At 39.5% G+C, this 25,856-nt stretch overlaps 1 protein-coding gene across 2 annotated transcripts in view; it reads left to right on the top strand.

Moving 5' to 3' along the window:
• Positions 1-25,856, top strand: part of LOC149805910 (protocadherin Fat 4-like) — a 274,413-nt gene that overhangs the window by 66,468 nt on the left and 182,089 nt on the right. For both annotated transcript variants that reach the window (XM_089950674.1, XM_089950675.1), the window contains exons 14-18: positions 17,631-17,798; positions 18,512-18,714; positions 19,044-19,173; positions 21,881-21,960; positions 23,378-23,474. In XM_089950674.1, the coding sequence (XP_089806800.1) occupies positions 17,631-17,798; positions 18,512-18,714; positions 19,044-19,173; positions 21,881-21,960; positions 23,378-23,474 (678 nt within the window). The remainder of the gene's footprint in view (positions 1-17,630; positions 17,799-18,511; positions 18,715-19,043; positions 19,174-21,880; positions 21,961-23,377; positions 23,475-25,856) is intronic.

Raw genomic sequence — 25,856 nt, 5'->3', positions numbered from 1 at the left:
AAGACACAACAGTACCACAAGGGTGACCCCAGTCAGAAAGGCATTTTCGCCGACTACGTGGATGCCTTTTTGAAACTGAAGCAAGAAGCCAGCGGCTATCCGTCCTGGTGTCACACTTCCGAAGACCAAATACAATTCAAAGAGAAATACGATGAACAAGAAGGCATCTCTTTAGACCACATCGAGAAAAACGAAGGCAAGCGATCGTTTGCCAAAGTGATATTAAATTGCTTGTGGGGTAAAATGGCACAACGACCGTGTTTACCCAAGACGGAATATTTGACAGAACCTTCCCGCTACTTCCAGATGATTCACGACAAAACCAAATACATGAAACACGTGGACGTCGTTCGCGAGGATTTGATCTTGGTCAATTACGAAGAAGATCTGGACTTTGTACAAGACGACCCTTTTGGAAATGTCATCATTGCGGCTTACGTGACAGCTCATGCTCGCTTAAAATTGTACGAAGCTTTAGAACTGTTAGGGGAACGCGTCCTGTACTTTGACACGGACAGTTGCATTTACATCCATCACCCGAGTCAACAGCACCCTGACATCGAAGGAGACCGTTTAGGAGCCTGGACAGACGAGCATCCCGACGACAAGATTCTAAGTTTCGTCAGTGGCGGTCCCAAAAATTACGGCTACGAATACCGGGACAAACAAGGAGAAGTGCACACGACGTGCAAAGTGAAAGGACTGACTCTGAATTATCGTACCAGTCGTGTGGTCAACTTTGGGGTATTGAAAGAAGCCTTGCAATCGGGAGAGGATGGAAACTTTAAAGTGACCACCTACCAACCGAACAAGATTGTACGTTTACCCACTCACCACATCGTCAGTCGACCCTTGGAAAAAGTCTATCAAATCGTGTACCAGAAGCGAGTTCGACTTCCCAATCATTTCACCTTACCGTATGGACATGTCGGTATTGGTCTCTATATAAAAAGGAACCCTAGGCAAGATCGATAGTTCATTGGAACTACCAAGACCGAGCGAACAAGATGAATACTTTCAGAGAAACACAGAACAAGTTGTTTAGAAAGGCACAATTCAAGTGTGAGGCTTCTGAAGTGGAATGCGATTGTGAGCCTTGCGATGGGTACGATGCTGTACGTTGTGACCTTAGCGATTCCGTAAAGCATCATGGGAACTTTAGTGTCACTACCCCTATTATGGAAAGGGATGCTGTGCGTGTCAAACCTGAGGGATGCGAAAGTGATGCCGCTCGTCCTCTTGGACATTTTACTGGGTTTCGTTTTAAAGCGGAATGTTCACCTTCACGTCTACCCCCCTACGGATGTCATCCAGCCCTGAGCAAACTCCTGTTCATGTCACCAAACCCTCATCGAAACGAACCTGTGAAAGACGAATATTCGTTTCCTTTGCGTTTGTCGGAATACTGCGACTTTGAAAATCGTCTTCAATCGTTCAAAGGAAAATGGCCTAAGTATCTGGGAGGACCGACCCCCGAAGAATTAGCCAGAGCCGGATTTTTCTACTTGGGCGAAGGAGATAAAGTCAAGTGCTTCAGTTGCGGTGTGTCACTTCATTACTGGGAACCGCAAGATTCAGCCTACGTAGAACATGTTCGATGATCACCGAATTGTCATTACTTACCCTTAGTGGGACCAAGACATTGAAGTAACTTACCATAATCTGTTCATGGATACTTTACACGAGAAGATTCGCGCTTGCCTGTGGAGTTGAGAGAACGCATTTACCGAGAGCTGGTCAAAATACAAGTGAAACGTAAAGAACAATTGCATCCGTTACGTCACCGGTGTTTGAACCACTGGTACCTGAATGCTATACAAGGACTGATTCAGTTGAAAATGTTCCATTGGACAGACATTGATCAACGACCTCCTGGTTATAAAAAGAATTGGTTTGGTATGGATGATTCTATCTACTACATTGTAAACGTACTGGATCCAATTCCAGAGGAAGAGTTAACGAATTACCAACATCTTTTACGCAATGTCAACTTAGTGAAAGAGGAAACTTCTGAACGAATTTGAATGTGTAGATTAGTGATGAAACGATTTAGATTCGACAATGAATTAAAACCATGTCTGTGCAAACGGTACATTTCTTGTGTCAGACAAAAGAGGATTTAGTATGACCTATTCATGGATACTTTGCTAGAGAACATTCGTGCTTTGCCTGTGGAGTTGAGAGAATGCATTTACCGAGAGCTGGTCAAAATACAAGTCAAAGGTAAAGAACAATTGCATCCGTTACGTCACCAGATCTTTAAGCACTGGTACCTGAATGGTATAAGAGAACTGATTCGTCAGAAATTGTTTCAGTGGTCAGACCTTGTTCAATACTTCCAGGCCCCCGATGATCCACGTGTTGATCATTTTGGTTACTTCGAGATTCACCTAGTACAACACATTGAGGAAGACAAGGTAAAGGATTACCGACATATTTTACGTGGAATCTACTTAGCGGAAGAGGAAACTTCTAAACGAAGTCTGACGTTTCGGTTACAGTATGCAACATTTAAATTCCCCACTGGAGAACGAAGATGTCTGGCTAGAAAGTACGTGTATTGTTTCCGAAACAAAGAGACTATAAAAACAGGCTGCCATGCCACGACTTTTATCGTATGTAATCCAACAGATTCCGTGGAAGGAACTCAATGACCATATTCAAACCGTGGATCATTACCATCGATTATTACAAGAACTGTATCCATTCAATTTGGGTCGACAAGTGGTGTGTGTCTTAGTGACTTGTTTTCTGGGATTTCGTTTACCAGCCGATTCTTTGTGGACTCTTTACGATCAGTACTTACCATACCCCCATGGCCTTAAATGGTCACGAAAAACTCCTTTTGCTCAAAGCCTTGCGATTTCATCTGGATACTTCTCGACCTCAACAGGAAAAAAAGATTCGTCAACTTTTAGCTACCCAAGATGTGTATGACGATGTGTGTGTAGCTTGTGACTTACATCCCCATTGGACAGATGTCCGTGCCTGGAAAGAATGGGATTTTGAGGCTTGGACCCAAGAAGTGGCCCAGTATGCACTAGAGTTGTTCAAGGAAAAAAGTTACTTTTCAACCCGTGTTAGTGACGGTGCCAGAAGAACCCGTCACCCAGGACGGGACTGTCGTGGACAGACCTGAAAGACCCTTTCGGGAGGACACTTGTGTGACCTTACCCCCTACTATAGAACTGGTCAGAACTTTACCCAAAACATGTTGTACAGACACTTGTGTTTATTCCACGTTAATAGTTATCATGTGCCTTTTACCCTTGTACTTAAGCCTTTGGCTTTTATGTATTTTTGTCTTTCGTATTCATGTTTGAAACATTCAATAAACGTGTTCTGAAAAAAGTATATAAACTCTCGTCTTGTTTGTTTTCGCTTCACAAGTGACATTTCTCACACTATGGCTACCTCTACTGTCTCTGCTCCCTCTTCCTCTACTGTCAAAGTCATCGACGAACACTTAGATCGTGCCAGTTGGGAGGCTTTGTATCTTCGCCATCCCTTTAACATGCTCATTGCTGGACCTAGCGGTTCAGGCAAAACCGAATTCGTCAAACGTTTGATCGAACATAAACATCATTTGATCGATCGGCCACCTCAGCGGATCGTGTGGTGTTACAAAGAGTGGCAATCGGCGTACAGCCTCTTGCGAGAAAGTCAAGGCGATTCCATCGTGTTTGTGGAAGGCATTCCTGAAGAAGACGACGGCATAGTCTCTGACTCCCGTCAAACCCATTTGGTCATTTTCGACGACATGTTAGGAGAAGACGAAGAAGAAATTAAACTGTGGTTCACGCGCAAAGGACATCACCGTAATGCCAGTGTCGTTTACATCACCCAAAATTTGTTTCAACAAAGTAAAACCCATCGCACCATCAGTCTCAATGCCCATTACCTGGTCTTATTTAAAAGCCCTCGAGATAAATCGCAAGTGCAAGTCTTAGCCAAACAGTTAGGGACACCTTGGCTGACTCAGGCATACGACGATGCCACTCAAACTCCACATGCCTATTTACTCGTCGATTTGAAACCTACAACCCCCGAGGATTTGCGATTCGTACCCACTTGTTTCACCACTGGTGCCAAGACGGAGGGCCTGTCCTGTACACGTCTCCGACCTCGATTTAATTTCACTCCACAAAAAAATCTATAAAAACCTCAGACCCTTTTCGTCTGTCTCACACACATTTTGAACATGACGTCCCTTCATTCTCATCTTCCCGTCAAATTGATTCGTGCCTTGTATGGCATCAGTCGAGAAAAAAATCCACAAATACGAGCTCGTGTCTTAGAAGCTAGTCTCAAAGAAGTCTTACGATGGTTCACGATGACGGCACGTCAAATACTCCAAGGAATCATTCAGATTCCTCATCAAACCAAACGCTTTTTCGATCGAAACAAAGTCGCTTTGGTCCAACTGGCCGATCCCCGCATCGACACTCGAACCAAAAAACAAATCATTTTGAAACCTGGAGGGAGTGGTACTCTAGGAGGGGTCATCATTCGCTCTCTCTTAAGATGGGATCCTAATACCCACAAAGTTATACCCAAGAAAAAGGTCCAACGAAGCTCCAAGAAGAAAAAGAAAAAGACCAGGTCCCCAAGAAGAAGAACTTCTCCACTGGCGGGACCCTCCTCTGACCAGACACCACCCCAGAAAAAGAAAAGAAGCCCCCAGAAAAAGAAAAGTCCACAGAAGAAAACTAGTCGCAAGAGAGGCACTTCGGCCAGGACGCAACTTTACACTTGCAAACCACGACCTGCCACGGCGGTGACTGCGTCTCCGGCAGGCTCACGTTCATCCACTTCTCCGTTGATGACACCAAGAACTGAAGAGTACTTGGAGACGTTGATCACACCAAGAACTTCTCCGTTGATGACCCCAAAAAGAACTTCCCCAGTGGCAGGACCCTCCAATTTAGTGGCAGTGGCTGCTGCTCACAAAGTACCTTCTCCCAAAATCAAAGTCCAAGAAAGATCGGGCATGTTACAAAGTTTACTGGATTTGTCCAAACAAGAACTGACTCGATTTAGTCCGTTGCGTACCCCTGCACGACGTGTCATGCCTGTCCTCAAACTGATACGACGTAAAGACAATCAGTGGCGACGCGTTCCAGTATAAAAAAAGGTCTGTGACCAAGTCGGGGGTATCAGTGCTTTTTTGGTGCTCCTGAAGACTCAAAGATGTCACCCTCCAAAAAACCCCAAGGAAAGAAAAGAAAAGTACTGCCTCCTCGTTTAGTCAAACATGAGGACATGTTATCTGTCCTGTCCAAAGCTTCTTCACCTCTACGGAAAAAAAACTCATTCAATCGGCCTCCAAGGAGGTCATCAATACCGTGTGCGAATGTTGTTTGAACGTTTTGAAAGGCACAATCCCTTTGTCCGAACACCATAAACAATGCTTAAGCAAACATCGTCACGTTCTTCGCCAAATGGTTCAAAAGAAAATTCCCATTCGTCAAAAGAAGATGTTGGTCCAACGTGGAGGCATTTTACCTCTCTTGTTAGGCCCCATACTGAAAGGAGTCTTGGGAACCATGTTGGGAGGACTGGTGGGAGCAAGATAAAAAGGCCTTCGGAAGTCCCAAGATCTCAGAATCGACCTCTGACAACCCCATGGAAGGACGAAAACTAGCTTTAGTACCTTACAAACGATGGATGGAATACCATCGGTGGCAAGAACAACGCACCCCGCATTTACCTCCCAATCCCAATTTGAGCGAGATGTCCCAGTTACAACACGAATTGCAGTCCTTGATGGATCGCCAAGATTTGTCAGAAACAGAAAAATCGCAAAAGTACGGTCAACTCTTGCAGCGACTGCAACTCTTTCACCAGAAAGCTTTAGACGAAACAGCTCTACCTACTCTGAAAGATTTTAAGACCTTGATGAAAAGTCCAGCACCATCATCAGTACCAGTACCAGTACCACCACTACCAGTGACCAAGGCAGAAAAAGAAGAAGAAGAAGAAGGGTTTCAAACTCCACCAGAAAAAGTACGCAAGTTAACAACACCACCTACCTCCAGAATTGGATGGATTAAAAAGATGATGGCCACCCCTTCTTCATCACAAGAGAAAAAGAGAGTGAAGACAGAAGTGAAGACAGAAGTGAAACAAGAACCGATATCCCCCGCTCAGACATCCTCCTCTTCAACACCTATTGCCGGTCGCACACGCAAAGCATTGCAATCCAAGAAAGTACCCCAAGAGATAAAGAGTAGCATCCTCCAAGAGTGGGTGTTTTATTAACACACAAACATAAAAAAAAATGGAAAAAGTCTTAGCCAGCATTTACTACGATCCCTCTCATCCTGCAGGTTACGCAGGAGTTCAAAAATTGTATCGTGCTGCCAAAACTCGATTGAAAAGTCTCCGTTTACCTCAAGTGCAACGATGGTTACAAGAACAAGCTACCTACACTTTACACAAACCCATTCGACGCAAGTTTGCCAGAAGTCGCACCCGAGTGGAAGGCATCGATCATCAATGGCAAGCCGATTTAGCCGATGTCTCTCATTTGGCCAGCTACAATCGTGGCTACAAATATTTGTTTTGTGTCATCGACGTCTTTTCCAAATTTGCCTGGGTCGTGCCCTTGACTTCCAAATCGAGCAGCGAGTTAGTGCGAGTCCTGCAACGGGTGTTGAAACAAAGCGGTCGTCACCCTCTTCGATGGCAAACGGACAAAGGCACCGAATTTCTGAACCAAGCTTTCCAAAAAGAATTAAAGAAACGTGACATTCATTTTTTTACCACCGAGAATCCCGAAACCAAAGCCAGCATCGTGGAACGTTTTCAACGCACTTTGAAAGAACGCATGTGGAAATATTTTACGCATCACCACACTCTGAAATACATCGACATCTTACCGTACCTGGTGCAAGCGTACAACCAATCTTACCATCGAAGCATCGGACGTGCCCCGCAAGAAGTGACTCCCGACAACGAAGTGTTGGTGTTTGAGCGCCTGTTTGGTACGTCCCCGACGAGGGCTGTCCCCAAGAAAAGTGGAGAGTTGGCCGTAGGAGATTGGGTGCGCATTGGCAAAACCAAACGCACTTTCGACAAAGGTTACTTACCTAACTGGACGACCGAATTGTTTCGTGTCACTGGACGAGTGCATGGTCGTCATCCTGCCGTCTATAAATTGGAAGACATGAACGGAGAAGTGCTCAAAGGAACGTTTTATTTGCCCGAGTTACAACGTGTCACCAAAAAAGAAGACGACGTGTACGACATCGAAAGCATTCTCGAACGCAGAACCCGTAAAGTGGGCAAACGACGTGTCAAAGAAGTCAAAGGACGTTGGAAAGGATATCCACCCAGTTTTGATTCTTGGATCGACGCTTCGCAAGTCATCGACTATAAAAAGAAGTGACCATCATGCCTTTTCACACAGACGCAGCTACGTCGACCACTCCTTCACCTAGTTCTTCTGTGCAAGATTTACAAAAACAACCCTTGTGGGTGTGGTGCGGAGAACGTGTGCCTAAAACGCAAATCGTCTTTTTCTGCCAAATCTTCGTGGTATATTGTGTCATCGGGGCATCCATCGCCAATTTGAGTTTGCAACAAGGATACAAACAATTGTGGACCATTTTATTGAGCAGTTGCATCGGTTACCTGCTTCCCAATCCCTCCCTGAAATTCTCCTCGAACGAAAACCACGGGAACCTTGTGTCCAGTGCCAGTGCCAGTCACCACTCCAATAACAACAACAACCCCATTTTGAGCGGAGACACACCTCTGACGTCCAGTAAGCCCTCGGACAGCCACAGAACTCTGGAATTATGAGTCACCAAACACCAATTTTACTTAACCTTACCTAGTGACAGTTCCATGGGGGTGTTTCCCAAGAACACGTTGTGCTGTTACACGGCCAAATTACCTCAAGCCATCCAGTTAGATCACGAAGCCCATTGGGAAGTGGCTTTAGTAGAAATGATTCACCCTACACAAATCCAAAACATCACCGAAAAGCAAAACACTTTTGAGGTCGAAATCCTGAACCAACAATTACAAGACATCATGAATGACATCGGGTTTTCAGGCGACGTAAAACAACCAAACAAAAATTCAGACTTCAAAATCTACACCTTGAAAATTCCGCAGAGTTTTATTTTAGTGGCCAACATTTGGTGGACACTATTGCGGATAGGTTCAACTTAGCCTTTGGCAAAGCCCTGAACAAACTAAATAAACGTGTCACCCTGGAGTACCATAAAGTGGCTCGTCGTCTCATGATCAAATTTCAGGATACCCAAACGTTGTCCTTAAGGTTCAATGGTAGTTTGAAATTTTGGGTGGATATCCAACAATGGTCGCACACAATTGGAGCCCCAAGATCAACAATAATATGGATTTTTACAGAGCTTTTAAAAACCCGGTTGAACTGAACCAAGGACTGAATTTGATGTTTGTGTATTCCGATGTGGTGGAGTACAACGTGGTGGGACACACCTCTGTGCCGTTACTGCGTGTCATTCCTTTCAAAGTGGATAGTACCACAACCAGTGACCAGGAAGGTGGAAACACCTATCACGTCCACCGGGAATTTGTACATCCTCATTATTTGCCTGTCAGCAAGTCGTATTTGGACACGGTCAACATTGCTATAAAAGGAGATCTGGGACAAAATATTCCATTCACCAAAGGAAACTCCATTTTCGAAAACGGTTCTCTCACGACTCGTACGTCATGTATCCAGTGTACCGAAGGGTTGCACGACAGCGAGGACACGGTTTAGGAGATATGTTAAAATCGGCCTTTCGTTCGGTGGCCCCGGTGTTGAAACCGATGGTGACACGCGGATTGCACGCCTTGAAAGATGCGACACTGACACAAGGCAAAGAATTTCTCCAAAATGTCATCATCGACAAACAAAACCCTAAAGAAGCCTTCATGAGGGCAGGCAAAAATGTCTTGCTGCAAACGGGCAAAGACCTTTTGGGCCGACGAGACACACCTATAAATGGCCTGCACGCTACCGAATCAGGCATTCAGCAAGGACAAGGCAGAAAGAGACGACGAAGAAAACACCCTTTCACCAGACTTCACATGTCTAAAACTAGAAAGGCCAAGAAAAGAAGAACCGTTCGAGACTTAGACGTTTTCGATTATTGAGAAAGAGAAAAAATGATGCACCGAGAGTCTTGCGCTTGTTCGAAGTCGGAACTGGATCTGTTTGCCATGCCACCCACCATGATGACCATGCAAGAATCCCAGTGGGTGGAATTTCACCCCGTCTCCTCATTGACCGATTCTGCTCCCATCGAGTTTGAAATCAAAGGACAACCCGAAGATTACATCGATCTGAATAGCAGTTACTTGTACCTGAAAGTCAAAGTTCAAGATAAGGATGGAAATGCTATAGACGATGAAGCAGTAGCTCCCGTCAACAATATCATGCATTCCTTGTTCAGTGGAGTGGACTTGTACTTGAATAACAAACTAGTCAGTAGCAGCATGGATACTTACCCTTATCGTGCCTACCTGGAAAATCTCTTGACGTACGGAATAGACGCCAAGAACACTCATCTCAATGCCTGTGTGGTATGGGAAGCTGACGATGCAAACCAGTTTGAAGAATTCGAAACTAATCCAAAGAATACAAACAATGCGGGATTTGTAGAACGAAGAGACAGAATCAAAGATGGAAAGAGTTTAGAACTGATGGACCGTTTGCATTTGGACATGTGGTTGCAAGAAAAGTATTTGCTGAACGGGGTGGATGTCCGCCTGAGAGTGAATCGGAGCAGTGCCGCTTTCCATTTATTGGCTGATGCTGACAACTACAAAACCAAAATCCAAGAAGCCAGACTCTACGTACGCCGTGTGGAAGTATTACCTAAAGTAGGTAACGACATCAGTCAAACCTTGAGCAGAACGACCGCCAAGTATCCGATCCGAGGCGTGGAAGTGAAAACTTTCACTATTCCCAAGGGGCAACGATCCATGATCGAAGATCATCTGTTCCAAGGACAGCTACCCAAACGTTTAATCATTGGTATGGTCGAGAATGAAGCCTTCAACGGAGCTATCAATAAAAATACTTTCTACTTTAAACACTTTGACGTGTCCAAGATCGAAGTCAGTCGCGATGGCAAGACCTTGTGTACCCGACCTTTTGAACCTAACTTTGCCCAGAAGAATTACTTGAGATCGTACTTGTCCCTGTACGAAGCCACGGGACAGTTAGGAACCAACACCAGTCATGGCATTACGTACGAGGATTACGAAGGAGGCTATGCTTTGTGGGCTTTCGATTTCACTCCAGACCAAGGCAGCGACGAGGGACATTTTCACCCTATAAAATCCGGCCAGATTCGTGTGGAAATTCAGTTTGCAATCCAAAACCCCGCTGTTGCTAATCCAACGTTGAACGTCCTCCTGTATGCAGAATTTGATAATACGATAGAAATCAACAGTTTGAGAGAAGTCATTCTAGATTACTAGAAACCATGGAAGACTGTTATCCCTCTTTATCTAGTGGAGAAACTTTGGAGATGGAATGTGAGGAGACCGTGGAAAAAGAAGAAGTGATCATGATGAAGTCGAGATGGCCAGAACAAGAAGCCCATTTAGTCTCATGTTTTGCCAAACACTTGGCTGAAAAAATGACGGAATTGATCAAGAAAGATTGCTATGGATGTCAAAACGATCATCCCAGTCAAATTCAACACGATAAATGCCTAATGCTGAGTCAAGAAGAAAAATTGGACGAGTATCTGGACGAAGCTTGGAGTCTCATCTCGGACGAAGTCGTGTTGCATCAGTGGTATAAAGACTTGCTTGAACATTCTTGTCCACCATTAACCATTCAAGAGATCCATCATATCGAAGCTCTCCTGAATCAGAGTGAGGAGACGAAACGAAGAAACGGTTATTTGTCAGACATTTTCAAGCAAAAAGTCAGGATCGAATTGATGACATATTATTACCTGTGAAGAAAAAGAAAACAAAACACACAAATCAATGGATACCTGGGAACTTTATTACCTTTTGAACGACAGTTCGTATACGGCTTCTTGGAATCCTGTCGTCTGTGCTAAAGATGAACTCCCTCATCTCAAACCTCAAGACCATCTAGCTTATGTCATCAACACGGACGACAGTCATCTCCCAGGAACCCACTGGGTAGCCGTTTACTTTCCTCAAGAAGGATGTGTGGAATATTTCGATTCGTACGGATTGCCCCCTTTGGAAGACGATATCATCGACTTTATGAGAAGAAATGCTCAGACCACCCGATTCAATAATGTGAAATTACAAGGCACAGATTCCTTGGTGTGTGGACAGTACTGTGTGTATTTTCTGCATCATCGCAGCCTGGGCTATTCCTTAGAACATTTAGTGACTCATTTTGATCCTCGTTCTTCTTCTAGAAACGATGTGAAAGTAGATCGATGGTTTTGTGACCATTATGCTTATCTTTTGTCTCAAGCTAGGAAACGTAGTGTCCATCAATGGCCTAATGACTTCCAAAAGTGGAAATCACAATTTCATTCACAACGTTGTCAGCCCTGTTTAAAGTAGACTGTAAATTGAAAAAAAAATGTTTGTCATTTGAAGAAAAAATGTTTGATGTTATAATGTTGGATTATTGTTAAAATATGTTAGAGTTGTTGTTGGTTAGTGTTAAGTGATTTTTGAATAAAAAAATGTTGTGTTTTGAAAAAAAAATGCCTTTGCCTTTTGTTTGGCTATACAAATGTTTGATTCATGCTCTTTGACTTCTTACTATCCCTCTCATGACACTCATTGAACGTTCCGGCTCGAAAACCGTGGAGGGATGTTTTCCTTCACGTCCGCGCTTTGACTTTAAGAACCGGGGTAGTTTCCAGTCTAACCATCCATTGTCGACTCATCCTCCTACGAAGATGTGCTCCAAACTAGCTAAGCTAAACGAAGCCTACGTGAATTTGCATAGGGTCAGACACAGTCTGATACCGAAGCCAGAAGAGATAGAGAATGTGAGAATGTTAAAAGTCACTGAAGACCTGATAGAAGAGCTCTTCAGAGAAGAAGTGGACAGAGAAGTACAGACTTCAGAGACAGCAGCAACAGCAGCAGCAGCAACAACAACAACAACAACAACAGCAGCAGCAGCAGCAACCTGAACCTGACAGAGGCTTTGTCGATTGTCGTATCGACACCAAAGAGTTCTTCTTCTCTTTCCGAAGATGCAGACCTATCGCCAGAAAGTCTATCCTCAGAGGACATCGCATTCTTAGAAACTAAAAGATTGCCATAGCAAACAAAAAATCAGCCCTTTTCAGGGCTACCCCAATACTCTAGAAAAGAAATAACCATCGATTTGCCAATGTGTGTAGGTAGAGTAGTGTGAATATAAACACTCTTTTTTTTTAATAGTGCGAGTGTATGTGTTTGTGTGTTTGTGTTTGTAACCGATCACGTAAGTTGGTGTGGATAGTAGATTAAAATGATGATTTTTTTTGCTGTTTGAGGTGTGGGGAGAGTAGATTTGGGGGTTTGATTGGATTGCTTTGCGTATGTGGATAGTATATTGAAGTCATTAATGAAAAAATTTTTTAGAATAGGAATGGGTAGTATAAAAAAGTGAGTGAGTGTTTCTTTTAGGTCCGCGCGTTGTTTGGTCATGATCTAGGTAAGATCAATTTTATGGTTTTTTTGGGGGGGATGTTTTCCTTCACGTCCGCGCTTTCACTACTATAAATTGAAACTCACTGGACAGTCTAGCTACCCTGTTCATTCGTTGACAAAACAATGAATACCAGAATTGTGAAACTGCTAGAACTCCAGATGCACCTGGAATATGTCAGGCGCATACTAAATGAACTGGCCGCGGAGGCCATTGTCGAAGAAACAAGAATGAAAGAGGAGGAGGAGGAAAGAAGAAGAAGAAAAGAAGAGGAGGAGAGAAGAAACAAAGAAGAGGAGAGAGGAAATTTCAGAATCCCAGAGACAGAAAATTGGGATTCTGAAGCCACATATCCCGCCTCTGCACTCCCAAGAAGAAAGGTGAAAGGAGACTGGGGAAGAAGATGCGTGTGTGGCGCCAGGCCAGGAAGGTGCCATCATTAGATAGGTGCATCTGGAGTTCAAAAAAAAACCAACAGCCCTTTTCAGAGCTACCCAATACTCTAGAAAAGAAATAACCATCAATTTGCCAATGTGTGAAGGTAGAGTAGTGTTAATATAAACACTGACTCTTTTTAGTGTGAGGGTATGTGTTTGTGTGTTCGTGTTTGTAAGAGCTCAGGTATGTTTGTGTGAATAGTAGATTATGGGTTGGTTCATTGTTTCTTAGCGTATGTCGAGAATATAGTTAGGGTTCTGTAAAAGCTCAAGTACGATTGTGTGGATAGTAGATTATGGATTTGGTTTTAATGATTTGTGTGTGTAAATAGTAGATTTGGGGATTGTTTATTGATGGTTAACGTATGTGGATAGTAGATCATATGAAATGAGAAAAGTAGGGGGATGTTTTCCTTCACATCCGCGCGTTGTTTGGTCATGATCTAGGTAAGATCAATTTTATGTTTCAGGGGGATGTTTTCCTTCACGTCCGCACATTCACTATAGGAACCCACAAGGTTCGTCGTTCGCACCATTCTACAAAGAATAAAAAAGAAGATGGCTTCGAACCACCTTGACAAAATGAAAAAATTGCAAGACGTTTTGGACAATTTAGGAATAATGGAGCAGATGTTAGTAAGACTCAATGAAGACCATTATTCTTATAGTCCCCATCGAGTAAAGATGGAAATTAACAACTTAAGAAAAGTAAAGGACATAATAAGTGGTGTCATGAAAGAAATAAAGGAGGAGAAGGAGGATGAAGAGGAAAGGATAAGGATAAGAGAATGGAATGAAAAAATTGAAAAAGAAGAAGAAAATGAGAAGAGGAAGAAAGAAGAGGAGGAGAAGTAAAAAGAGGAGGAGAAGAAAAAGAAGAGAAAGAGTGTAGAAGAGAAAATAAGAAGTTGGTGGAGAAAAAGAAGAAATTAGAAGCAGAAGAAAGCAGAAGAAACCCAAAGGCCCTTTTCAGGGCCACCCACATTTCTCGAAAAGAGAATGACTTTCAATTGCCTACCCCTTTTTTCATTTTTTTATTTTTTTAAAAATTTAAAAAAAAAAAAATCCCATGTTCAATTTCCCTTGACGCTATACAGTCCCACCCTGCTTAAATTCCTTTGACGCTATACAGTCCCCTATTCCCATGTTCAATTCCTCTTGAGGCTATATCGTCCCACGATTTTTCTCCATGTTAAATTCCCTTCAGGCTATATGTTCCCACGATTTTTCTCCATGTTAAATTTCCATTCAGGCTATATGTTCCGGGGGGGGGGGGGGTCTGTAATGCTAATTCCCATTGAGGCTCTAGTATCCCCATTCACTACTCTCTATCATAAACTTCAAACATAATATCAAAACAATCAAACTTAATTCAAATGCGCCTAAGCCGTAAGCGTGATATCAGTGAGCTGTTAGCTCCGCCCATATATGTACCTTCCATTGGTGCGATATTATTGGCCAAGTAAGTGTAAACTATTGTGGAGGAGATTGCAAGCAGTGCTTCCTACAGTAAATTCGTTACGGACAGCGGGGCCAACGGGGGGGGGGGGGGAGGCAACCGGGAATATAACCACGGGGCAGCCCGAGCCTGTAAGGGGCCCGTGCCAGATAACATATCTTAATTTAATAAAAGATCAATCTCTACGGCCATGATGGACAGCACACTCTTAGTAAAAGCCTATGCTGAAGGAGAATCAATAGTAAATAAGATTGATTCTTCAGTCCATTCTACGTGCGTAAACAAACGCACAATTCGTAATTTCCGAGCAACAAAAATTGGTCATATTCAAATCCCACGCATCAAAAGACTATGCGTCTATTGAAAACCCTATATACATATACATATATATATATATATATATATATATATATATATATATATATATATATATATATATATATATATATATATATATATATATATATATATACAAATAATACTATCATACAGGTTAGAGAATTTTTAATTCATACTCTATGGAGTTTTGAACCCAAATCCGCGAGTAAACGGCATCCATCGCCTTGCCTGCACACACGAGCCCATATTCCCTCACGACTAAGCACACATCACCAAACAAATCATGTTACTCAATCAGTATTATATGCACTCGTGTGTAGTAGACACACTCGCATGATGACCTAGCAATTAATTCTAATGTATCTACACAGTCTTTTCGGATTCCTATCAAAAAAATCAAGGTATTTAGAATTAATTATAGAGAATTATAAATATACACCATAAATATTCATTCTGCCTACTATTATCAAGCATTACTTTATCGAATCCAGGAATAGCACTTTCCGTTCTGTTTGTCTGTCGGAAGCAGAATTCAAAAGATAATGACATCATCCATCTACAAGCTGACCTGTCATCCGTACAAGAGTTTTTGGCAGAAAAAGTGACAACTCGACCTCTATCCCTTCAGCCACTAAACACCGAAAATCAACAAGATCAGAAACTGCCCCGGCACCCAAGTCACCTCCTCCAGAGCCAATGTTACTGGCGATTCTTTTCAGATTTGACTCTTGCAGAGCAACGAGGTAAAGAGCTTAACCAACAGCCATTACTTCCCTCTCATTCTTAAGATATACGGGCAGGTTACGTGGGTCAAGCATCCGATAACCTGTCCCATCTCAATGAATCGGACGATACTCCTCCCACACACATGGCCTATTTCCATTATGACTTGCCTAGGCCATGTTCGAGTGATCAGGAGTGGCAACAACATCATCTTTTTAGGGCTCAGTCATACAACAGCCCTTATCCCAGTGCGTCAAAACAGATCCTTCCGCGTGTAACCAGACTTTCATCATGAAACCTCTGTCTCATCTAGACACGTAAACCGAAGGCCACCTACACGACTCAGTTCAGGCTTTCAAGTGGTACCTTAATGGATTAGAGCCTTAGCGTCGAAGGAGATTATGCCTTTTACTACTGCTCATAAAATTGCAGGAGGGAATATCAATACAGACTATCTCGTCCTGGATTAAGCGGGTTATTCACTCTGCATATAGAGAAATAACCCCACCTCAAACAAATTTATTATGCATTTCGGCTCACAAGGTTAGAGCAGTTGCCACCAACCTAGCATTCGACCGAAACGGTTCGATAACCGACATCATTCATGTTGTGGGATGGAGATCGGGGACCACATTCTCTCGCTTTTGTCTGTCGAGATCTGTCATACCAAAGGGTCCAATTCGATCTGGTGCGACCTAAACCCGCAGCTCAACAGGTCAACTTTCCAGGTCGATCGACAGCTTTTTAAGACGTGGCTTTACTAGTTCCTGATTTGCTAGGGAAAATTTTTCCCTTTTGGAAGCAGTGTCCTGACAGATGTAGTCCCCTGCACTCGAGTTACCTAGAAGCTGTCTCGCATACATTAGGATGGTATATCTTGGGTGAGGGGATATACCTTCCTCCACCTTTTACCTACTCTCCTAAGGTATTATGATTCGGTAACGTATTTGAAGAAGAGTCATTTTTTTTTTTGTAAAATGTTTTTGAGAATATTTACCCAATCATAAAACACATTCACCCTCCTTGGCTCCCCGCAGTTACAGCCATAGAGAGCATGCCTTCCGCTCCATAGTAACTGATTTATTCTTTTGGCTTTGCCGCCAAGTCTTATACCTAAGGGGAGATCATTCTGCCCGACCGCCACAAACGTCTGCAGAGAATGTAAAGCTCCCTTTAGCTAAAAGTGGCATCTGTGATGGCTGGATTTGCGAGATAGTAGTAGTTCTCCTAAGGTATTATGATTGGACAAGTATTCTTGAAGAAATATATTTTACTAGGATAAATTGGTTTCTATGTCATTTGCATAAGAGACAGGGAAAAGTGTGTGCTGAATAGGTCATGATAAGTTAAATGTTACACAAGAATGATTCCATAATACAAGATCGAATAATGAATAGACTGGTTGTTTTGGTAGTTGTGGGGAAAAACATATAATGAAACAAATACTGTTCAAAGAAAGAGAAAATAGATCCATATGTGCCATACTGTTATATTTTAAGCACAAGCTTCCATTGGAGGGCTTGACATTTAATTAACTGTTATAGAAACAACATACACAGATTATTGAGAGATCATTGTAATTTAAGTTTTTAAACTCAATTAAAAGATATTGCATAAGTCCCCTAATGAACAAATCTATAGTTCATTTTTTGGGACCTGAAATTCTTACAGTCAAGAGGAAATCAGTGCTATGGTGAAGTGTCAAAGGAAGATTTTAACAAGAACACCACAACAAAAATATATGTGAAAAAGATATCCTTACCAATTTTGTTAGAAGCTTCAAATATACTATAAACTATTGAATCAAGGAAACATTTTTTAGTGCAGAAGAGATTATAATTTTTCTCTTGTACAGTGATGCAACAAATGATCATCATTTAATGTAAATCTTCTTTTTGAAAGCTTCTGAACCAATTAGATAATTTAATTGAATCAGTAAAAATATTTAGAAGAGAATAGTTGCAATGCATTAGATAGGATAGCGTATATCTTTAAGTTTAATCTAGATCATGCACTTGTATTTTTGTGTTTATTTCAGGTGAGGGTGACAGAAATTAATACAGCTGAAACAAGATTCACAGATGTTTCTGTCACAATACTGGTGTTGGACCTAAATGACAATGATCCTGTATTTACATCAACTGGAGCAATCCGTGTTTCTGTGCCTGAGGGAGATTATACTTTGTCCTCCAGGCTTCTTGTTCAGGTAAGAAAAGCATCAAGCATCTGGACACTGATTATTGAAAAGCCTATGTTAGTGGAAAGTGAGACATAATTACCACATTTCCACCATCAGCATCAAGTTCTTTTTATAAAGATTTTCAGCATTGCTATGACTGTGGACTTAACAGACTCCATCATTATTGTCTAAGCTTTGCCAGAATTAACAACATGTCATCAAATGCTGAGATTCTACATAACTCTTTTCTAATCATTCAAATTCATAACCATTCATGGAAATTTCATATTTCTAGATTTCTAGATGAGGTAAGATCAATGTTTTGTTGTAGCTAACTTTGTATGATTGCTTTATATTTGTAACATCTAAACTAAGTTTGATTTGCACATTTTTATATCAGAATTTGAGTGATAGCCCCTTTTTAACCTTGAAATTTACTCTTGCTTTTGCAACACAGGAGCTGCTGCAGCTTGGATAGTAGAGTGTCAACACGTGATCAAATATTCATATGTTCAGACTGTGAGTGATTAGAAAATGGTCTCTACTTCTATTGCCCTGACATGATATAGACAGCAGTAATAATTATGTGTTAAAAGTGCAATTATAACCATTCAACCAATGGTTCTTCAATTATGCCATTATAATGGACAGGCCTGCTCTCTTGTTATGAATGAATGGATGAATAGGAAATGCATCATGCTCCTTAGGATTTTCAATTGTTTTTTTTCCCTCCCTTCAAGGTTAATGCAGCAGATGCAGACTCTGGTGCTAATGGCTTATTGGCCTATTCCATTATGAGCATTGAACCTGCAGTGCCATCTGGCTTTTTCACCATTAATGCCAATACAGGTCATGTCAGCCTCAGCGGACGGGTCACTTATCCAGGTGACTATGTTGTTGTTGTTAAAGCCTCAGATAGTGCCGTACCTCCAGATGCTATCAGGTAAGTAATAAGATAACAAATTATTTCTTTTCTAATGACCATTAAATAATTATGTCTTTCCTCAGTTCCTGCAAACAAAACTTTAAGTAGACATCATTGTCTACATCACTGTATTATTAATGCACAATTAACTTTGGAATGCTCCTCCCACACACAAAAAGGAATGCTTTATGCTTTTGACTTTTTGTCCATAAAAGGAATTCTTTTGTTCATTTATGAGATTTGTTAACTAAGTACATGTGCAAATATTTTTCCTGTTATAAATATTTTATTTGGCTCTCATTCATATCTCTCTTGCTTGCTAACTTTCAGTTTTTTCTTATTTTTAGATCAGCAACAAAGAACTTGTATGTGAATGTCACCAGTGCTGGAAACAATGCTCCACAAATCCCATCCACACAGTACACAATTACAATCAGTGAAGGCACAGTGTCAGGAACCTCAATCTTTACTGTACCTGTAAGTACTAATGACAGGACAAATCTGTACAATGGTAAAGTTTGTTTATATTATGAAGCCAATATTTATATGAAATTTACATTATTTTTTTCTTACTTCATTGATCTATTTTGTTTGACTTCATTGATGTATTTTGTTTGACTTCATTGATGTATTTTGTTTCTGTGAACATATATAATGTTAAAACTACATCAGCATTAAAATACCTTATTGGTTTACCCTTGACCTTGTGGGAAATAGGGCTCTTGGTGCTTAGTCCAAAAATAAATCACAACATTACTATAAGCCTGGCAATAGAACAGTCTGTCTTTGTTGAGATAGGAGAGTGCTCAAATAATTTACATCCAGAAACTACTCTTGATGAAAACCTGTTCTTTGCATCAAAAGATATCAGTTGTGGTGGAGGCAACAAGCGTATGTTTCTGTTACTATGGGCATCATCATAATAAGACTGTCTTCATTGATTTCATGTAGAATTCAATGGAGTTGTGCCCTGGATGAGACATTTTCTAACACATTTTCTTCAGCCTGTCAAAATACCTCACAGTTGTATTAGTCTTTGAAATGTATAGGTCACCAAACATAAAATAACATACTACAATTTTTTAATCCACATTGTGATTATAAGACAGAATGTTGAATTTAAGTATTGAAGTTACCCAGATACAAATTGGAATATTTCCCTCATTATGCCAGGTCTATATATCATGTCAAGTTATTTTCTTTAGAAACAAACTTACCCAAGGCCTGAATTTGACACCATAATTGCAGATTGTTGTATCAAAACCATTTGCTGGTCTAATATCAAGCGTCAATGTTACTTATTTCTAGGCATGCTGTAAAAAGGTATCAAGCATCATTGTTACTTATTTCTAGGCATGCTGTAAAAAAGGTGTCAAGCATCATTGTTACTTATTTCTAGGCATGCTGTAAAAAGGTATCAAGCATCATTGTTACTTATTTCTAGACATGCTATAAAAAGGTGTCAAGTATCATTGTTACTTATTTCTAGGCATGCTGTAAAAAGGTGTCAAGCATCATTGTTACTGATTTCTAGACATGCTATAAAAAGGTGTCAAGCATCATTGTTACTTATTTCTAGGCATGCTGTAAAAAGCTATCAAGTTTCATTGTTACTTATTTTTAGACATGCTGTAAAAAGGTATCAAGCATCATTGTTACTTATTTCTAGGCATGCTGTAAAAAGGTGTCAAGTATCATTGTTACTTATTTCTAGGCATGCTGCAAAAAGGTGTAAAGCATCATTGTTACTTATTTCTAGGCATGCTGTAAAAGATATAATTTTAAACTAAAATAATACTAGGTATATATCTATACTAGATTTTGAAAAATTGTTTTTGTTTTTTCAGTTGTTTCATGAACTTAAAAGCAAAGTGTGTTTTATTTATAGAAGTAAAAATGATTATATTCATAAATATTTTTCAACTTTTAAATAATATGTAATGATGCTGTATGAACATAAGATTGTTTAAATCAATTTATTTTTCTGTTAAATATTGAACATGAGAAAATGTATATAGTTTAAATCATTAAAATTTGTAAGAACGATACAATTTACACAATTATGTTTGCCATAATTTTTTCTGTAATTATTCTGTCTGCCATAAAGTGGAGAATATTATGTTTCTCATCCATCACTCTTTTATCAATTTGGTTTATACCCAATGACTTTAGTTGTCCACCATCTGCAGTTATCAAATGTCATGGATGGCTTTAGTAAGGCAGAACTCAATTAATTTTGGGCTGAAAATTCAGAAGTTCAAGGTCACTGTTACTGAAACAAGGAAAATGGGTTTTACATAGTAAAATGAGTTCTCTACCATCTAAAGATACAAAACCTTTGTGATTGGTTTGGATTTTGTATAAAGAAAAACACTATTGTTTTAACGGTACAAATATTAAAGGTCAAGGTTGCTGTTAATGAAAGTAGAAAAATTACTTCTGTGTTCAGTTCTCCACCATCTAAAGTTATCAGCATCATTGATGCTTGCTATTTTGGATATTGAAGAACCCTATGGATATCAAACATTGCAGATGGTTTCCACATCCAGTGAAGAAGAATCCTATAGAATGTGGACTCAAAAGGTGAAAGGGCAATGTAGCTTTCAAAGAAGAAAAATAGCTTCCATATAATAACTTGAGTTCTCCATTATTTTCATTTAACAAACTTTGTGGATGGCTTGCATTTGGTTCAAGATAGAAACCAGTGAATTTTGTAGTCCAAAGTTCAAGGTCACTGTGGCTGGAAGAATAAAAAATGGTTTCCATACAATAATATTAGTTCTAAATGACACAATTCAACCAACATTTGTGGATGATATGCACATGAGATAAAGAAGAAGCCTGTTGATTTGCATGCACACACACACACACACACTTATATATGTGTGTGTGTGTGTCAAAGGTCAAGGTCACATGGACTCAAAGAAGACAAGTGGTTTCTGTGCAAATATATCAGTTACCATCATGGAGGACTATCAAAAATGGATTGGTATCATAATTTACCATTCAAAGTACTCTTGAGGTTCTTTGAAAGATTTGATTCATTATAGTAGAGAACAAGTAAAGTTTTCATTAAGACAATAAAATCTTGGTCTCAGTGCAAACATTTTAACTATTTCATATCTGCTTGATGTCAGTCCCTAATATATTATGATTAGTTAAATCAAAACAAATTTTCTTTCAGGCAACAGATCCTGATGGTCAGGTGCTGTCATTCACCATCACTGCAGGGAACGCAGCTGGTAAATTCAGTATTGACAGTAGGTAAGTCAGCATGCCAGTCTACATGACTGTGTCTCTCTTTCTATTTAGTTTAAATATTCAGTCTGTTGCCAAATTTACTGTTTGAATGAAAGAGCTATAGAACCATTATAATGTATATTGTGTCATAATTCAGAGATATTTGTCATCCTTAACTCTATAATTAACTATATACCCTTAGCCAGCTTGCCTATTAACAAATTAATACAGATTTATTTACTTATTGTCTATTACAGAGCAAGAAATATCTTCATCTAGGCAATCAAAATGTATTTATCTAGTCCAACCATCATAAAAATGTACTTGACTGAAAAATCATACTAAAAATATTTTGACCAATCAAAAAGTTGCATTTGTGTCACTTTCAGTAAGCTGTATATGCCTGAAGAAATGTTTGTTACTTGAAATGCTGAGTAAATATTTGTAACAGAATGGAATCATATTTATATAAATAACAGTATAAGCTTCAGTATTCTACATACCATATCAAAGAATAATGCTTGTCAGTATTAACCATGGCCTGTGTATGTTAACAGCTAGAATCCCAACAATAGCAGTAAAAACCCCATCAATAGCAATTAGAATCCAATCAATAGCAGCTAGAATCCCATGAATAGCAGTTATAATCCAATAAGTAGGAGTTAAAACCCTTTCAGTAGCAGTTAGAATCCCATTAATAGCAGTTATAATCCCATGAATAGCAGTTATAATCCCATTAACAGCAGTTAGAATCCCATAAGTAGCAGTCAAAACCCCATCAGTAGCAGTTAGAATCCCATGAATAGCAGTTATAATCCCATAAATAGCAGTTATAATCCCATAAGTAGCAATTAAACCACATCAGTAGCAGTTAGAATCCCATTAACAGCAGTTAGAATCCCATAAGTAGCAGTTAAACCCCATCTGTAACAGTTAGAATCTCATGAATAGCAGTGATAATCCCATTAATAGCACTTAGAATCCCATAAGTAGCAGTCAAAACTCCATCAGTAGCAGTTAGAATCCTTTTAATAATAATTAAATTCCAATCAGTAGCAGTTACAGTTTCATCAAGTGCAGTTACATTCCTCTCAATTATAAAAATGTTGTAGCTACACAATGAGTCCACATAAAATCAAATTACTCTGCACATGTGTAGGAATATCTGTACACACAATATCCAGTGTTAGGAATGACTTTACACACATTACCCCAGTAATGATAATTTTTTTGATTGCAATCGTAATTTTTGAAACCTTTAGATAGTTTGGTTATTATGATTTTTTTTAAAAATTGGTTCCATAAGCTCCTAGCAAATATTGTATTCAGCTCTTGTTAGCATGTTTGGTTTACATGTTGAATTGAAGAAAGGGACAAATTGAGGGTTTATATATATTATTAACTCTGCAAGACCCACATTGTGATTGTTTCTTTGTTGCAGTGGTCAGTTGGGAACTGTAGGAAGCTTGGACAGAGAAGACACCCCCACCTATGGTTTGACAGTGACAGTGAGGGACACCACTACACCTCTGGCATTGGTAATATTGCCATATATTCAAGAAACAAATACACAACTCAAACACAGATAACTTTAGTAACTCAACATCTCTCAGTTTTATTTAGTCAAACCTACATAACTCTAACACCATTACTCAAGTAACTCAACATCTCTCAGTTTTATTCAGTCAAACCTACATTACTCCAGCACCATTACTCAAGTAACTCAACGTATCTCAGTTTTATTCAGTCAAACCTACATAACTCCAGTACCATTACTCAACTAACTCAATATCTCAGTTTAATTCAGTCAAACCTACATAACTCCAGCACCATTACTCAAGTAACTCAACATCTCTCAGTTTTGAGTCAAACCTACATAACTCCAGCACCATTACTAAACTAACTCAACATCTCTCAGTTTTATTCAGTCAAACCTACATAACTCTAGCACCATTACTCAAGTAACTCAACATCTCTCAGTTTTATTCAGTCAAACCTATATAACTCTAGCACCATTACTCAAGTAACTCAACATCTCTCAGTTTTATTCAGTCAAACCTACATAACTCCAGTACCATTACTCAACTAACTCAACATCTCAGTTTTATTCAGTCAAACCTACATAACTCTAACACCATTACTCAAGTAACTCAACATCTCTCAGTTTTATTCAGTCAAACCTACATAACTCCAGCACCATTACTCAAGTAACTCAATGTATCTCAGTTTTATTCAGTCAAACCTATATAACTCCAGTACCATTACTCAACTAACTCAACATCTCAGTTTTATTCAGTCAAACCTACATAACTCTAGCACCATTACTCAAGTAACTCAACATCTCTCAGTTTTATTCAGTCAGACCTACATAACTCCAGCACCATTACTCAGCTAAATCAACATCTGTCAGTTTTATTCAGTCAAACCTACATAACTCCAGCACCATTACTCAACTAAATCAACATCTGTCAGTTTTATTCAGTCAACCTACATAACTCCAGCACCATTACTCAACTAACTCAACATCTCTCAGTTTTATTGAGTCAAACCTACATAACTACAGTACCATTACTCAACTAACTCAACATCTCTCAGTTCCACATAGTCAAGCATACAGGATTCTAACACTAATTACTCAATTGTGTAACTCAGTAATTCTCAATTGATGTTTCTAGTCTGATAATAAAGTCATCTATTCCCTGCAAAATTAAAACTGTAAACTTCTGCAGCAACATTTTAAATATTTGAAGATTATTGTATTTGTGAGACATCACATTGATATTCCCCACAATGTATTGAAAGTTCCCATAAGTGATTTTATACTAATTTTCTGTATTTTTAATACTGTAGTATCGTTTATTTTTGTTGGGCTCAATTTTTGTGGTTTTATATTAAAATAAAGGCATTTTCTTGGGTACTTAAATTCGTGGTTCTGCCTGTCAAAGTTTGCATATTAGTAGGTATTTAATTTCATGGCTTAACCTCTACAAATACCCAAACTAAAGAATACAAAATAATAAAACTATGCCGACACAAATAGCAGTCGCTTTAATGTTTAAAACAATGCTACCACCTGCATGAGCGCAAATCAAAGACCTGGCAAGTTCAATACTTACACTGTGTTTTCGACCAAGTGAATAACATCAGTCAAAGCCAACACAACCAACAACACTAAGACAATACTTCCATCTCTATGTGCACAAATAAAATACCTGTCAAGTTTAATCACTTTTGCCATGTTTTTGTTTGAGTGCTCGACATCAAATGAAGCCAACATGGTCAACAGCACAGGTCAATCAGTTATTAAAGTACATATGAATGATATCTTACTTAAACCACTGTCATCATCCTACTTGGCTCATTTTTTGTAGGGGATTTAAATTCGGGGTTCGGGGCAACAACAAAAACCACCAAAATTGGTCCCCCATGAAAATTGATGATACATGTACTACAGTATTTGGTAGTAAACATTTTTAAGTTTCCACAGCAATGGTATTTACTCTTGGTTTTTATAAGTCCATGATGAATTGTTTTAGATTATTATATTATTTTAAAATATAAAAAGAACTTCAGATAGCATCTTATTTATAATGTAATTTACTTAGTTACATTTTGATGATCTGTTTATTCTAATATACAGTTAAATTTGTATTATCTCTTGACACAAATGTACAGTTATATATTGATCATTTCTTTACACAAATGTACAGTTATATTTTGATTATCTCTTTGCAAAAATGTACATTTATATATTTGATTATCTTTTTTATACAAATGTACAGTTGTAGTTTGATTATCTCTTTACATGAACATAAATTTATATTTTTGATTATCTCTTTACACAAATGTACATTTATATTTTTGATTATCTCTTTACACAACTGTACAGTTACATTTCGATTATCTATTTGCACAAATGT

The sequence above is a fragment of the Sinohyriopsis cumingii genome, chromosome 2, assembly GCF_028554795.1.
Source record: "Sinohyriopsis cumingii isolate HCF-2022 chromosome 2, ASM2855479v2, whole genome shotgun sequence".
Classification (NCBI taxonomy): Eukaryota; Metazoa; Mollusca; class Bivalvia; order Unionida; family Unionidae; genus Sinohyriopsis; species Sinohyriopsis cumingii.
The sequence above is the reverse complement of the archived record's forward strand: the minus strand, read 5'-3'. Positions and strand labels throughout refer to the sequence as shown.